Raw genomic sequence first — 17,473 nt, 5'->3', positions numbered from 1 at the left:
GTACTACTCATTTGATGCTGTTTCAGTGGAGAGAGCTGTTCAGGGCAGATGGTCCACTGTCATATCTACCTGCTCAGTAACCTGTGGTACAGGTAACGTCTTGGTTACTGTTGTAACCTCCATTCTCTGATGGAGGGAACAAAATGTTGGTTGGATGCACTGACATTAGGGATCGCATTTGGAAGCCCCAAACACCTCTGATACTTTGAGAAAAGGCCAATGAGAATTGGCGAGTGGAATTTGCTTACGCCACTCGCCTGAGATGGTGTGCATCCATTCATTCAAGTGTGTGCTGAGGATCCGAGACAGTGCCCCGGCCATTTCAGCAGGTAGTTCAGTGTTGTGGCAGGAGGGACACAACGTCTCGTTCCCTCCATCAGGGAAAAAAGGTTAAAACTGTAACCAAGACGTTCCTTATCTGTCAGTCACTTCGACGTTGTGTTGATTTACTGACACTAGGGGTCCCTAGGGAAAAAGCCACAACCAGCTGAAACAGGTTACAAGTGCACTCGCAACATTCTAACCTTCCAATTTCCCCACATAAGCAACATCATCCCCCGTCCCACGAGGTACGTTCACTTCAGCCATTTCTTGAACTTTTCGCTTTTTTTTTTTTTTTTTTTACTTAAAGCTGTGCAGACCAGAAATTATAGCACTGGGGAGAGCACTCTTTTTACTATTCGGGAAAAAATAACACTACGGAGATCACATCCTGCCCGAAGGGAGTTTAACGTGGAGAATACATCACATGGACTTTCCGACCGGGAAGTGCCACACATGGGAAATAGTCTCGGTAGGTCCTACCTGATAAGGTAAGGAGCTCTACAAACACAGTGACTGGTGGCCCAGCAAAGTTCTGCCGAGAGGAAGACACGGGTTTACCGTCAGGGAAACCGTACAATGGAAAATACATCATATTGGATTACGTCAGGAAATCACTACATATAAAGCACCTAGCCTCAAGTACACAGGTTGACCTGAAAAGTACCATGAGTATGAATTCGGCTGCCTTAGGGTGCTGAAGGTTAGAAGGACGTTGAGGGTTCGTCAGCCAGTTCGTCTCCAGAGTTGGAGAGTTTGGTCCAACTCTCATGGACCAAAAAGCGCACGTTATCACCTGAGGTAGCGAAAAGGCACTGTGTGCAATCGGTACACAGAGCGATTTGCCCGCAGTTTACCTGTTCATACCCAATAACACACGGGACGAAACTGGTTCAACCCCAAAGATTGTAAAATCTTGCAAAGATATTGGGTGTCGCCCAGCCCGCTTCTCTACAGATGTATATTAGAGAGAGAGATTAGATTTGCTAAAGTCCAGGAGAATGTAACACTCCTGGTGGAGTGTGCTTTCACTCCTAGGGGGCATGGCATGCCCTGGGCCTGGTATATCAAATTCACTACTTGTATCCCTAAACGGGGCTGTAGACAGTCGGGGTCTCAGGATCACATAAGATTATGCCAGAGAGCGCCTGCAGGTCCCCAACCCTTTTAATGAAAGTGAGTACAGTCAGGAGGGCCGTCTTCAAAGAGAGGGTACTCAACTCAACTGACTCCAGGGGCTAAAAGGCTCAGCAAGACTACAGAGAGGTCCCAAGAGGGAATAAGGCACAGCATTGGAGAGTTTAACCTCCAGGCACCTCTGAGGAACCTGAAAATTAGGTCATGTTTCCATCCAATGCATCATGATGTGCCGCTATGGAAGCCACATACAGGAAGGAGAGTACCAACCCGTCTAAGCTGAAGACCCACATTGATGCAAAGGAAGAACACCAATTCGGGAACAGACGGCACTTCAAGGCATAGAGCCGCATCATAGATGGAGCTCTGGCCTAAATGATGATAGTGACCGCTAGTGGTAGTTCACTTAGGTCTTCCGTGTCCCGTCCAGTGGCCAGACGTGGAGGTTTCAGAGGTCTGAGCGCTAGTGGCAAATTTTGCCCCTTAGGTCCTCCCAAAGGGGAATTCGCCAGGGAGGAGCTGTAGTGAGGAGCGTGAGCACTGAGAACCAAGTCCTGGCTGGCCCATATGGTGCAATCAACAGGATCTTAAAGCATGTCAAAATGCATTTCTATGTTAACATCTTGAACAGGAGCTTGTGCAGAGCCCAATTCAAAACTCAAAGATCTAAGATTGATTGTAACCCGCCTCCTTTCTTACGATGAAGTATGGGCTGCAAAACCCTTTCTTCACCTTGGCTGGAGGGAAAGGCTTTATTTCATCCTTCGCCAAGAGGACTACAATCTCTGCACGCAGGACAGGGGTATCTTTGCCTGCCACTGAAGTAAAAAGGACGCAGCTGAACCTTGGCGGGCACCTGGTGAACTGAATTGCATAGCCAAGTCTGACTATCTCGATGAGCCTGCGTAACAGGTTGGGGAGTGTTAACCACACATACAGTACACGCTCTGTACGAGTGGCACCACAGCTACCCTCATGTAGCTCTTTTAGTGGCTAACCACACATCCAAGCTCTGTAAAAGTGGCACCAGAGAGACAGAGCTACCCTCATGCAGCTCTTTTAGTGCTGTCCAACAGCACTGTAAGCCTTCGGCGTTGTGGAAGTAAACTTACAGGCCCTTGACGGGAGTCTGGGACGGTTCTACCAGGTGGCAGTGTTTTGTGGGCATAAATGCACAGCAATTGCAGCCCGGCTGTGAGTCGCCCTCCGAGCTCAGATACCAATCATCCAGCTGTGAATGCTCAGGACAGGGTGGAGAACTCCACTCTAGTCCTTGGGGATTAACTCGGCGGAAATCCTCCCATTGTTGACCCTATGTCGCCCTCGGTGCTTGCCGCCACAGCCTTGTGCATAGCAGAAAGGGACAGGGAACAACTGAAGTAAGTGTCCTTCTTACCAGAAAAGAGAGTGTCGACCGCAACGTTGCTATGGACTTGTTCTCACAGTGAGGACGTGAACCGTCCATGAACGTGGTCACAGCATGGGTACAACCCAAACACTTGAGGCTGCGATCGTGACCATCCGAGGATGAGAGATATTGACCGCACACAGAAACACACAGGTGGAAAGGCATCTTTAAAATGTAATAAAAACCCTCTCTGTTTTAACCTGGTAGTTCACCCGTCAAGAGTTGAAAAAGTCTAAAAAAATGGGCGTGTGAAACTGTGGAAAAGTGGGAATGTAAACGGTGGATGAGGGGAGAAAACAACCAATTAAACACAAACCTGCTAAAATGCAGAGAAAGGCTCAGAAACTGCTGATGTAGAATTGTGCCGGCAGCCAATCACACACTCCGAAAGCATGCTTCTACCTCAGATTCCGTGCAGTTGCTTCGACTTTGATTTTCAACCCGAAAGAATGAAATAGCTCAGAAAAACCCAAAAATAACCAATTTGCTGTCTATACATATCTGTTCACGTCTCAAAAAATATGTTTTGGGGTTTCATGAACCTTTAACAAGATGCCCTTCACCAGTGCTTTGCTCTTTTAGAGGAAAGCTTGCTCTTTTATTTGCTGAAGCGCCCAGGGGAGCTCTCATTACACGTATCTGTGCATGGGGCGGAGAGACCGTAACACCAGCAAGTTGAGGTGAATGGAATGAGCATCTGTCTTCATTGACATCCACTCAACTCCCGAGAACAAATCTGAATGAGTGGATGTACAGCATCTCTTTTATACTGTCTTTTATGTATGAAAATTCCACTCGCCAATTCTTGGCCTTTTCTCAAAATATCAGAGTAGTTTGGGGCTCCTAAGTGTGACCCTTAGTCGAATACATCAACTCATCAACTCAACGTCGAAGTGACTGACAGGAAACACATGAGTAGTTACATTCTGGGCACACAAACATATTGTCATGGTGTAGTGTAGGCAGAAGAAGACTAAGAGGCAAAAAACTCCATGCAAACCTTTACTATTAATAATAACACTAACAGGTACAGAGAAGATGGTCAGAAGGTACACAAACACACTAGATACAAAGTAGAACGGACAGAGACTGACTGAACAGAAAGGAACTAAATACAAAGGTGAACAATGAAGACAACAGCTGAAGATGATTGCTGGCAGGTGCGGGTAATGGTGAAGGGCAGGTGTGGGCCAACGAGGATCCTGGGAACTGTAGTGCAGACAGGGACAGAAAACATGACAGTAACGATGACAGTGATAGAGACGATGACAGTGAAGAAGATCAGGGTGGTGACTGTAACACATATTACATGTAATATGACATCAAACATCAAACTTTGTTTAGATTCTGTATTAATGATGTGTGCTGAAATATTTTTTGCAAAAACACAGAAAAAATACTTTTGTACAACCATTTAAATGAACTGTTCTTTTTTTAACATTTATGCAATGAGCCATATATTGTTTTAATAAAACGGTATATGTCAAGTACATGTATAAACCATATAAATGTAATTTCTGTTTGAACTCATTGATCTCTCTTTTGTAGGCATCCAGAAAATTAGTCAGCACTGTATAGATGTGGTCACATTCGAGCACCTGGAAGATAAGCTCTGTAGTTCATCCCCTCAAACACCAGATCTGCTGCAGCCCTGCTTTCTGCCAAACTGCCCATCCAGGTGCTTTTCAGTTTTCAGGTTCATACAGGTCCTTCTCAAAAAATTAGCATATTGTGATAAAGTTCATTATTTTCCATAATGTAATGATAAAAATTAAACTTTCATATATTTTAGATTCATTGCACACCAACTGAAATATTTCAGGTCTTTTATTGTTTTAATACTGATGATTTTGGCATACAGCTCATGAAAACCCAAAATTCCTATCTCAAAAAATTAGCATATTTCATCCGACCAATAAAAGATGTGTTTTTAATACAACAAAAAAAGTCAACCTTCAAATAATTATGTTCAGTTATGCACTCAATACTTGGTCGGGAATCCTTTTGCAGCAATGACTGCTTCAATGCGGCGTGGCATGGAGGCAATCAGCCTGTGGCACTGCTGAGGTGTTATGGAGGCCCAGGATGCTTCGATAGCGGCCTTAAGCTCATCCAGAGTGTTGGGTCTTGCGTCTCTCAACTTTCTCTTCTCAATATCCCACAGATTCTCTATGGGGTTCAGGTCAGGAGAGTTGGCAGGCCAATTGAGCACAGTAATACCATGGTCAGTAAACCATTTACCAGTGGTTTTGGCACTGTGAGCAGGAGCCAGGTCGTGCTGAAAAATGAAATCTTCATCTCCATAAAGCTTTTCACCAGATGGAAGCATGAAGTGCTCCAAAATCTCCTGATAGCTAGCTGCATTGACCCTGCCCTTGATAAAACACAGTGGACCAACACCAGCAGCTGACATGGCACCCCAGACCATCACTGACTGTGGGTGCTTGACACTGGACTTCAGGCATTTTGTCATTTCCTTCTCCCCAGTCTTACTCCAGACTCTGCCACCTTGATTTCCGAATGACATGCAAAACTGAGCAACAGTCCAGTGCTGCTTCTCTGTAGCCCAGGTCAGGCGCTTCTGCCGCTGTTTCTAGTTCAAAAGTGGCTTGACCTGGGGAATGCGGCACCTGTAGCCCATTTCCTGCACATGCCTGTGCACGATGGCTCTGGATGTTTCTACTCCAGACTCAGTCCACTGCTTCCGCAGGTCCCCCAAGGTCTGGAATCGGTCCTTCTCCACAATCTTCCTCAGGGTCCGGTCATCTCTTCTCGTTGTGCAGCGTTTTTTGACACATTTTTTCCTTCCCACAGACTTCCCACTGAGATGCCTTGATACAGCACTCTGGGAACAGCCTATTTGTTCAGAAATTTCTTTCTGTGTCTTACCCTCTTGCTTGAGGGTGTCAATGATGGCCTTCTGGACAGCAGTCAGGTCGGCAGTCTTACCCATGATTGCGGTTTTGAGTAATGAAACAGGCTGGGAGTTTTTAAAAGCCCCAGGAATCTTTTGCAGGTGTTTAGAGTTAATTAGTTGATTCAGATGATTAGGTTAATAGCTCGTTTAGAGACCCTTTACATGATATGCTAATTTTTTGAGATAGGAATTTTGGGTTTTCATGAGCTGAATGCCAAAATCATCAGTATTAAAACAATAAAAGACCTGAAATATTTCAGTTGGTGTGCAATGAATCTAAAATATATGAAAGTTAAATTTTTATCATTACATTATGGAAAATAAGGAACTTTATCACAATATGCTAATTTTTTTAGAAGGACCAGTACAGATCAAGTACTATAATGTGAATATATCATTACATTATGGAAAATAATTAACTTTATCACAATATGCTAATTTTTTTAGAAGGACCTGTAGTTTTGCCTCAGAGGAAGAAGTGGCCATTCAAACATACCAGGACATTTCATAAAAATTTCAAAGAATTGTTTTCATTTATCTTGACAAAAAACAAAAAGGAAACCACTCTGAACATGAACCACTTGATGTAGACTTCAGCTGTGTCCCAATTCAAAGGCTGCATCCTTTGAAGGCCGCAGAGGCTGCTAAGGTCAGACAGAGCGTTGTTAAATGGGACGGTCTATCCTACAGAGGATTTTTCTTGTCGCCTAGCAATTGTGACATCTGCCATTGAAGAGCGTCAGTAATGTTTGTACTGGACTTTATTGAAAGTTATATTCAACTGTCTTAAAACAAAACTAGGGTTTACAACCTGTCTAAATGTTCATCGTGGTCCATTTCTGTACATAATAAAGGCCTATTTCACAGACAGGGCTTAGATTAAGCCAGGATTAGGCCTTAGTTCAATGAGGACATTTAAGTAGCTTTTATAAATGTGCCTTGCTGAAAAATAAACATTACTGGTGTGCATCTTGAGACAAAACAATAGCACTGACATGTCTGAGATATGTCTGAGCGGTTTTAATTGAAAGCAACTTGCACTAACACTCATTTTAGGGAGTAGGCTTAAGCCTTGTCTGTGCAGGGATGCAAACAGCGCGCTTTTCGGCGCCTCAGGCTTTTTTCACGTCAGTTTGGGTGACTTGGGTCTGAGACTGAGAGGGTCTTATTATGATTTCACAAAGTCATCTGAAGCCATTCCATAGCTTAATGTGAGGGACAGAAGTCTATTTACATCATTAAATTAAAGTTTACGGAAACTCGTTTTCCCTCCTCTGCGGCTGTCAATCATTCTCCATTCAGTATTCAAACTGCGCGCGCGCCTCGTCCGGTTACAGCAGGATGCACGGTAAAACTCTCTCCAATTTGATATATTCACATTATAGTACTTGATCTGTACTGGTCCTTCTAAAAAAATTAGCATATTGTGATAAAGTTCCTTATTTTCCATAATGTAATGATCAAAATTAAACTTTCATATATTTTAGATTCATTGCACACCAACTGAAATATTTCAGGTCTTTTATTGTTTTAATACGGATGATTTTGGCATACAGCTCCTGAAAACCCAAAATTCCTATCTCAAAAAATTAGCATATTATGAAAAGGTTCTCTAAACAAGCTATTAACCTAATCATCTGAATCAACTAATTAACTCTAAACACCTGCAAAAGATTCCTGAGGCTTTTAAAAACTCCCAGCCTGTTTCATTACTCAAAACCGCAATCATGGGTAAGACTGCCGACCTGACTGCTGTCCAGAAGGCCATCATTGACACCCTCAAGCAAGAGGGTAAGACAGAGAAAGAAATTTTTGAACAAATAGGCTGTTCCCAGAGTGCTGTATCAAGGCACCTCAGTGGGAAGTCTGTGGGAAGTAAAAAGTGGGGCAAAAAACGCTGCACAACGAGAAGAGGTGACAGGTGACACGGCGTGTGCAGGAAATGGGCTACAGGTGCCGCATTCCCCAGGTCAAGCCACTTTTGAACCAGAAACAGCAGCAGAAGCGCCTGACCTGGGCTACAGAGAAGCAGCACTGGACTGTTGCTCAGTGGTCCAAAGCAAATTTTGCATGTCATTCGGAAATCAAGGTGCCAGAGTCTGGACTTCAGGCATTTTGGCATTTCCTTCTCTCCAGTCTTCCTCCAGTGTCAAGTACCCACAGTCAGTGATGGTCTGGGGTGCCATGTCAGCTGCTGGTTATGGTCCACTGTGTTTTATAAAGGGCAGGGTCAATGCAGCTAGCTATCAGGAGATTTTGGAGCACTTCATGCTTCCATCTGATTTCATTTTTCAGCACGACCTGGCACCTGCTCACAGTGCCAAAACCACTGGTAAATGGTTTACTGACCATGGTATTACTGTGCTCAATTGGCCTGCCAACTCTCCTGACCTGAACCCCATAGAGAATCTGTGGGATATTGTGAAGAGAAAGTTGAGAGACGCAAGACCCAACACTCTGGATGAGCTTAAGGCCACTATCGAAGCATCCTGGGCCTCCATAACACCTCAGCAGTGCCACAGGCTGATTGCCTCCATGCCACGCCGCATTGAAGCAGTCATTTCTGCAAAAGGATTCCCGACCAAGTATTGAGTATATAACTGAACATAATTATTTGAAGGTTGAATTTTTTTGTATTAAAAACACTTCTTTTATTGGTCGGATGAAATATGCTAATTTTTTGAGATGGGAGTTTTGTGTTTTCAGGAACTGTATGCCACAATCATCAGTATTAAAACAATAAAAGACCTGAAATATTTCAGTTGGTGTGCAATGAATCTAAAATATATGAAAGTTTTATCGTTACATTATGGAAAATAATGAACTTTATCACAATATGCTAATTTTTTTAGAATGACCTGTAGATAAAAGGCTGTGGATTTGCATAAAATTACTTTATTTTGTTTATTTATATTTTATGTTTGTTGCTGTTTTTAAAGACTCGCTACCGTGCCTGTTAGCACAAGGACTATGAATCGGCATCAAACGCACAATTACTGGAATTTAAAACTGTGAAGAAACAAATTATCAATAAACTGTTGGACAGACATACACTAGGATTTGAGCGCTCGACATTTCTTCGCTTTGTGCCGTGAACTTTTAAATGCGCACTTGTGCAGTGCTGCACATCATTCTGCACCCGCGATGCATATACGCCCTTTGTGGGCTCTGTTTTGAAGGGTTCATGGTTTTGCGCACTGAAAGGATATTAAAAGCTTATATATTTTTTATACCTATCCTGTAAAATACATTTAAAAGAAGTATAATTTAATTGTATATTATTTCTGTGCAGTGTAGTGTAGGCTATATAAATATATACACTTCTGAATTCTTGACATTCATATATAAATATAAAATTGTGAAATGTATGATTGCATGATTGAATTTTATAAGAGTACTACTAGTAATTTGTTTTTATTAACATGTTTAGTTTTTATAAAATTACTGTGCAGATTTTTTCAAGAATTACTTTTTGCTGCTTATTTATACACTCATTAAGTTTAATAAAAATACATAATACATTTATGTAATATTTAAAGGTGTTAACTGTAATCTTACACTGCAAAATGATAACTTAGAAAGGATTAAATTAATCACAATTATGGATATTTGCCGCGGGACGAGGGCTTCGATAACCTCTCTCTTTTTTGACCATACATGTGTTTGCATCCCTGTCTGTGAAACCAGGGGAAAGTATCTGGGTGAAACTATATAAAACAGCATCTTAGTAAAATACATGTCAACATTCGAACCGCTGTAAAGTTTTTATTTTATTTTAACATTGGTATTATTAGATATATTCAGGTAAAAAATGATATATTCAGGTAAAAAATGATATGATCAAAAAGTACTGGTTGTTTTTAAAAAAGTTATACAATATTCAACTAATTTTTTTGTCAGTTTAATGTAATTTAAGTTCCCTTTCAGTCGATAACGTCAGACGTAGTCGACGGTCGACTGAATGGGGATCTCGCTAGAGAGCCTATCCTCTTCGAGTACTATTGAACGAGCCAATGTAATTGGCGTGAGTGATTCGCATCACACACTCCGCCCCCGCGGCGCGGGTATAAATACGGAAGTGGATGCACGCACTAGTTGCCTTTCGCTTCGGAGCCGATCGTTTGATGTCTCTGAGAGTGCTGTTGTCTACAACGAGCGAGTGTGTCGGTGTTCTTCAGGAAGACTCTCCCAGTGCTGGTGTTCTACAGTGCGAGTGCAGCGGTGATCGCGAGCTTCGAGCTCTCAACTGCTGTTTTAACAGCAACAAATTTCTAAATGTTTGTGTGTGTTGACGGCTGGTTAGAGGGCGGAAAAGTGAGTGCTTCACTGTTTCAGTTCTCTGTTCAGTGTTGCCGCGGTCATTCCCCTGTGTGCTCCGGCACTGGTGACGGTCCTATTTTCCTATTTTATCTTTTGAAGATGTCATTCCGCCCGTGCGTTTCTGGGTGCGGTCGTTCCCTGTCTCTCTCTGATGGTCACAATTGTTGTGTCACGTGTTTGGCCTTACAGCACGCTGAGACAACTTTTGTGGACAGCTCATGTTTAAAAAAAAAAAAAAAAAAAGAGAGTGGGAACATGACTGTCGCAGTGTTGAGGGCGAGACTCGCCTTCGTTCGCGGAGAGCGAGTCCCCATTACCATGCCCCACCCTCGGGTGCTGTGTGGGATGGGTGACCGGAGGATAGTGTTGGATGTCCCGCCCGGTAACCATTCCCTGTGGGCTCCTCACTCCTCCCTTCCACTGCAACCAAAGGGAGCCTCCTGTGTTGTCTGCTGGTCCATCTGTAATGGGTGGGCCAGCGGTTTCACTCGGGGCTCCCCTGGAGGACAGGACGCCGATTGCAGCATCGGAGGGTGAGCTGACTTCTAGAGATGATGACTCGGCTGCATTGTCTCCCTCCGGGAGTTCAATGTTGCCCGAGCCGGATCCAGAATTATCAGCTATGCTGAAACGGGCCTTCTAGGCTGCCGGGCTCGAGTGGAACCTCCACCGTGTCCCGTTCAGTCTCGGTTGGAATCTGGAGTTTGGTATCTTGGGGCGGGCCGCGCTGGTTCTCAGCTCGCCGCCCCAGTGCCTTTCTTTCCCGAAATGCATGGAGAGCTTATCAGGTGGTGAACAGCATCTTTCTCTGCCAGAAACTGCCTGCATAGCTTTTCCCCCTCATTATCCTTGATGGAGGACCTGTGAAGGGTTGCGTGGTGTCCCTCCATTGGAGCGGTCTGTCGACACAGGTGCACCTGTGTCTGGCGGCCGCTGCCTTTTGGGGGGATCCTCGTCTCCCCCCCTAAGGCCTGTGAGTTTTCGTCCGTTCCGACGGGCAGAGCTTACAAAGCCTGTGGGCAAGCCGCTTCCTCTTGCATGCCATGGCGTTGCTGCAGGCTAGGGCACCCATGGCATGCACGAGGGTAATCCAGACCGTGCGCTCATAGGTGAGCACCGCACTGCATCCGACCTCACCCTCCGGGGCACGAGTGTCGTAGCGTGCGTGATCGGTCTGGCGATGTCCACCTTGGTGGTCCAGTAGCGCCTTCGTTGGCTCAGCCTGGTTGGTATGGCGGATGCGGACAAGGTTCGGTTCCTGGTCTCCCCAATTTCCCAGGTTGGGCTGGTCGGCGACGCGGTGGAGAACTGCATCCAACAGTTCTCTGCCGCTCAAGCGCAGACGGAGGTCATCCGGCACATCCTGCCCCGGTGGCCAGCTGCTGCCTCCACCTGCCGCCGGTGGCAGCTCCTCCGCCTGCTCGTCGCCGTGGGCGTTCCCCGGCCGCCGCTCCTGCTGGGCCTCCGCAGCAGCCTCCACCCAGGCCTCAGCATGGAGCCGGCCGCAGTAGAGACGCCCAGCCCGCTCCAGGCGCTGCCAAGCCAGGTGGCAAGCGACAGCGAAAGCATTCCGGAGCGGGCCGCCCAGGAATGGATGAGATGCTCTTGGAGTGGCACGATCACTCCCTCCCCCCGGGTGAGGGCCGGGGGGAGCCTTTGATTGTGTGTGTGTCTGTAGCGGCCGCTGGCTCCCTAAAAAAAAAAAAGCGGAGCAAGCGGTACCCACACTTCAAAGAGAGAGCAATTTCATCTGTTCCTGGGTCCCAAGAGGGCCAGTCTGGCGGGTGTGACCCTGTATAGCCTTACAACCTTAACTCAGCTCCCCCTTGGTCGCCAGCGGGCAGCTTGGTGCGTTCGAGGACCCGGTCATCCGCCTTCTCACGCGCCCCCTGCCGCTAGTGGAGACAGGTAAGTGTTGCACAGCACACTAACACCACTCTCTCTACTTTGCTGCCCCACCTCAGGCTCGGCTACCCCGCTCAAGTCAGTGATAATCATCACATTAGGTGTTGAGCAGACGTGCTCCTGAAAATTCAGTGATATTCATCAAACCGAGTGTTGAGCAGTGCTCCTGACTTGTGCGTGCTTATCTTATCCTGCTGGCGAAGGATTTGATATAGCCGCTCCTCCAGCCGGTACGAAGGCCAGTGGTAAACTCGTTCTTCGTGCTACTAGGTGGTGGGTCGTGACCATCTTGGCCCAAGATTGGTCTGCAGCTCCGACCTGAAAGACATGTGCTTCAGATCTCTACCTTCCGCACCGCAGTTCATCCTGTGTGTTGCGTGTAAGGGTGGAGTATCAGTACAGTGTCCTTCCCTTCGAGTGCTCCAGAGCCCGTTGGGTCTTCAGGTCAACTGGAAGAGAGTAATCTCGCCCACGGGCTGAGTATCTCTTTTTCAGTTTTGGAGATGGACTCGGTCTAACACGTCTCTCCAATGAGAATGTGTTCAGCTGGTGTTTGAAGTGAGAAAGGGTCCCACTGAAAGAACTTTCAGAGGCTCCTGGGGTATATGGTAGTTGCAGCCATTGGCTTCCTCCATATGTGACCGCTTCAGCGCTAGCTTCATGATCGAGTCCCGAGGTGACCGTGGCAGAGCAGCTCACCCTGTGTGACTATAGTTCATCCCGGTCTGCTGCCAAACCCTCTTCAACAGAGGGGCCATGTACAAAGGGCGTGTTTTAATGGGGGCCTGGGCGACCCTCGACTACACGGGCATTCGTGCCTCGAGTTGTTAGACATTGCGACCGTTGCGCAAGCTTCCCTTGCATGTCACAACTCACCCGTCACCTCCTCCTTGGAGTCAGAAGCTTCTGAGGATGCTTTGTTCCACTCTTCCCGCTCTACTCAATCGTGCCGCCATCGAGCCTCACGACAGTTATAGCCAGGGCAAGTGGAGACTCCATCCCCTGGGTCCAGCTGGGTCATGACCATTCCGGGGCCGCTCAGTTGCCCCTCCGGTTTCGTCTTCCTGCCAGTGTTTTTATAAACCGAGCGGACTACCCTTGGACAAACACTGGCTCTCAGCTGCCACAGGGGCCCGCAGAAATGCGTTTAACCCCAGTGAGCCTTCTAAAAGCGACTGCGACTCATGGTCGCCTTGCGCCTGCTCAAGTCAGTGAATTCATCACACTTCATGTTGAGCAGAAATGCTCCTGAAAGTTCATCACACTCAGGTGTTGAGCAGCAATGCTCCTGTAGCTCAGTGAGTTCATCACACTCAGGTGTTGAGCAGAAATGCTCCTGTAGCTCAGTGAATTCATCACACGCAGTGCTGAGCAGAAATGCTCCTGTTGCTAAGTGAAGTTCTTCGCACTCAAGTGTTGAGCAGAAATGCTCCTGAAGCTCAGTGAGTTTATCACACTCAGGTGTTGAGCAGGAATGCTCCTGAAGCTCAGTGAACTTATCACACTCAAGTGCTGAGCAGAAAATGCTTCTGAAGCCCAGTGATCTTCACATGTTGTGTTGAGCAATGCTCCTGTCTTTTTGTGCCCGTCGTTTGCACCTACGTGCCAAGTCAGGAGAGGAACAGGTCTTCATAGTTGCCCCTTATTGGCCCAACTAGACCTGGTTCCCATCGACAGCTTCCTGACTTCCCCTGAAAACTCTTTCAGGGACGGGGCACGATGGCACCCGCGTTCTTCCCCCGGAGATTCCGGGCGGTCTTACATCTGAACGCGAAGGTTCAGGTGGCTATCACAGGGACATGTGATAGTTACCATCACTTCTGCGAGCACCCCCTAGAAATGGGTAGCGTGCTTACGCCTTTAGAAGTGGAACCTAGTCGTTGAGTGCGTCTTCTCTCCAGAGGAGATCCTGAAAGCTTTCGATCACTTCAGTGCTCTCTTTCCTGCAAAATGGGTTGGAGTAGGCTGTTTTCCTTCACCCTCAAAATGATGTTGCCTCTGTGTTTAAACGACGCTCATCGTGTTGCAGAAGTGGGCAGAAGCACGTTCTGATCGTCAGGTTCCTGAGGAGCAAGGTCTTGTAAATCCTTGCGTCCCTCTTTATCCTCTTGGGCCTTGTCCCTGGTGCGACTGCACTGCAGAGACCGCCCCTGAGCCACTGCAGGCAGTGAGTTAAAAAATCTGTTATATAAGTTCTCCTGCTCGCGTGGTCTCTACTAGAGGGTAGGGACTTGCTCGCTTTCGGTCAACGTATTGTGCCTGGAGTCTGGGCCGGCTAACTCTCACAAGCTGAGACCCCGGCTCGGATTGTGCCCAGGGTTCCTACCTCTCCCGTAATAGGAGCAGGTGGTGAGCCTGCAAGCGCTGCCCTGGAGGAGGCAGATCCAGCCCTGGCTTCTCTGTCCGTTCGCTTGGACGTGTACAGAACGCAAGCCATAGACCTCAGACCAGCTCTACAAATATCTGTTGGAATTCAGCAGAGAGGGAAGGCGGTTTCCATGCAAAGTTGCACTTAGTGCTTGCCTTCATTTCGGTAAAAATCCGAGGTGCAACATGTCCACTTAGGTGTTGAGCTCCTCTATGGGGAGGACGCCTGGGCGTTGACGATATGCTTTGCTAAACAGATTCTAGAGTTGGGGGCTGGACGACACCTAGTTGAACCGCTGCTTCCCGTGGGCTCCCTTCTCATGAAGCCAGTTTCACCGTGAGCCCGGTTCAAGTGTCGGCTTGCTGCGCCATTCCCCTCCTATGGACTGGATGCGTGCGCCTTTCTACTCCAGTTGAGTTACCTTAAATTTGAACCCTGTTGAGTTCCTCCACACCCCTCCGACGTCGGACGTGCGGAACGTCTGGTGTTAGGCCTACCACTCGTAAGCAGTGTGGAACCTGTGTTAGGCTGGGTCCATATGTTGCGGTCCCTACGGCGACCCCATATGTGTATTCTTCCACGATACGGCTCCCTGCGGCGAGCCGTGTCTTCCCTCGGCAGAGTCTCTCTGCCGTCACTGTCCGGTGTGTCTCCCCCGTCTTAGGCTGGAGCCACCCCAGTGACATTCCATATGTTAGACTGCCCGGTTTCCGCCCAGTTCATATGTGTATTCTCCACGTTACCTCCCTCTGGGTTGGATGTGGCTTCCGCAGCGTCCCTTCCTTCCAATGTACGGGGAACGCTTTCCCAGTGGTCCTGTAGGAACAGCAGTGACTTCCCTGGCCTAAGCCCTGTCCTTCCCCGCCTTAAATTTGCGGGGGCATCAGGAGGCTTTTGTTTAGGCACTGGAAGGTGGCAGCTTTAGTGGCGTTTTCAAAGGTTATCCCCATTCAGTCGACCGTCGACTACGTCTGACGTTATCGACTGAAAGGGAACGTCCTGGTTGCGTATGCAACCCACCGTTCCCTGAAGGAGGGAACGGAGGACGTAGTCCCCTTGCCACTACCGCTGGACCACCGCTGACCCCTGGTTACTCTCGGCTCCTCAGCGAAAAGCAACTAGTGCGTGCATCCACTTCCGTATTTATACCCGCGCCGCGGGGGTTGAGTGTGTGATGCGAATCACGCACGCCAATTACATTGGCTCGTTCAATAGTACTCAAAGAGGATAGGCTCTCTAGCGAGATCCCCATTCAGTCGACCGTCGACTACGTCCTCCGTTCCCTCCTTCAGGGAACGGTGGGTTGCATACGCAACCAGGACGTTGATTGTACTTAATAATTTAAGGCAGCAACTTTTTTTTACAGTGTTGAAACTCAATACTATTATATATATTCTATATACTCAATAATATCTAAAAGTGTAATCCAATCATTTCTTCTTTTTTAAACCCTGTCATCACGTGCACGCAATGAAGTCTGGCATAGGATAGGCCACGAAGGATCCATCTGTTGTATCCTTCATTGCCTGGAAAATGATGGACGCATTTCGAAGCCAGATTTAAAGGAGCCTTCAATTTGGGACAGCCTTTGTTGCGCTGCTGTAATGCAATTAGCCTTCGAATGTGGCCTTCTAAGGATGAGGCCTCTGAATTTTGGGATGTGGCTTTTGTTTGGCCATGAAAAATGTGAAAACCCACATTTATTTTTCAAAAGGTACTTAGGATTGTTGTGTTATTTCCCACAACAATGCAGTCTTTGAGAAGGCCGCAATGTTGCAGAAATTACAGTGTTACCAACAATCAACATTTCATTAGGGTCCAAGCCTTGAAAATGCGAAGGCCCTATTGTTTTCCTAAGGATTATTCTTCTTCTTCTTTTTTTTATTAGGGCCCAAGCCCTGAAAGGGCGCAGAGCCCTATTGTTTTCCTTAGAAAAAAATTAATCCTCTTTTATTTTTCTTACGACTATTCGGGCACTTTTGGGGCCCTTAACGTGCCCGAAAACTCTTGAAACTTTGCACGCGGGTCAGAACCCGCAGACATCAGGGTCGGGCTGAAGATGGTACCCGGGCGTGGCAGGGGGGCTAGACAGCGCCGCCTGGAACGGGGTCCGAAAACTTGGTCCATAAATCAAACACGCTTGCATGTAAGAATATGAAACTCGGTACACATATAGATCTCATCGGTTCATATATACTTCATACTCTTACTTTTTACCCCAGCCCAACAGGAAGTCGGCTATTTAGGGTTGTTTGTAAAACGCATGCAATGGAATTTAAAGTACTTCTCCTAGAGAATTCAAAGAAATGGCACAAAACTCGGTCAGCATGAAGTCAATACATTGAGGATGAAAAATTGCAAGGGGATTTTTGATATCTCGAACGGTTTGGCCGTGGCGAGGAAACAAAATTATGGCGAGAAACGTGAAACAGGAAGTGTGTTTTAACTTCAGCATACATTAACTGATCTTGATGAAACTTCAGCAGTGTGTTCGCTGTAAGAGGCCGATCACATGGATGTGACTATTGTGAGTCAAAGTCATAGCGCCACCAACTGGCAGCAGGAAGTGTGTCACTTTCAAAATGCTTTGAAATCACCCTCTTATTTTTACCCGATTTGCTTCAAACTTTATCTGTATAATGTAAACATACGCCAGATGTAGACCTGTGAAAGGATTATTTAATATCTAAGATAATGTTGCCTTGTCAACGCATCAAACTTTAATATTCTTGTTTGATGCGTTTGAGACTCTTAGCCTGCTTGAAATTGCATGAAACTCGATAGACACATCACATTTATTAGCCAGTAGACATGTGCAAAGTTTCAGAAACGGGTGTGGTGAGGGGCTCAGTAGCGCCACCTTTAGTCAAAAATGGGGTATTAGTTTTACCTACAGTAACAAAAATCGGTATGTATATTGTTCTCCTCGAGCCGGACGACTTACTAATTGACAGTCATTAGCTCCGAACAACATAAAGTCAGATATTTTGGTTTGAATGTGATTTTCAGGAGAATTTTCTCCCTCCCCCTCCCTCTGTCTCTGTGTGTGGGGTTTGGGGAATTTGACTATTATTTTAATGGTGTTCAAGGTTTCAGG

At 46.6% G+C, this 17,473-nt stretch overlaps 2 protein-coding genes across 2 annotated transcripts in view; both read left to right on the top strand.

Moving 5' to 3' along the window:
• The window catches only part of timm17b (translocase of inner mitochondrial membrane 17 homolog B (yeast)), a 214,713-nt gene that overhangs the window by 138,717 nt on the left and 58,523 nt on the right, over nucleotides 1-17,473 (top strand). The gene's annotated exons all lie outside the window — the stretch shown is intronic.
• Nucleotides 1-17,473, top strand: part of adamts13 (ADAM metallopeptidase with thrombospondin type 1 motif, 13) — a 51,915-nt gene that overhangs the window by 18,341 nt on the left and 16,101 nt on the right. Inside the window, 1 exon segment of the mRNA XM_077223478.1 lies at nucleotides 4,415-4,544. Coding sequence (XP_077079593.1) covers nucleotides 4,415-4,544 — 130 coding nt within the window.

Source organism: Siphateles boraxobius, unplaced genomic scaffold (assembly GCF_051911475.1).
Source record: "Siphateles boraxobius isolate OS27281-9 unplaced genomic scaffold, OSU_SipBor_1 9, whole genome shotgun sequence".
Classification (NCBI taxonomy): Eukaryota; Metazoa; Chordata; class Actinopteri; order Cypriniformes; family Leuciscidae; genus Siphateles; species Siphateles boraxobius.
Note: the sequence above shows the minus strand (reverse complement) of the source record. Positions and strands in the feature narration are given on the sequence as shown.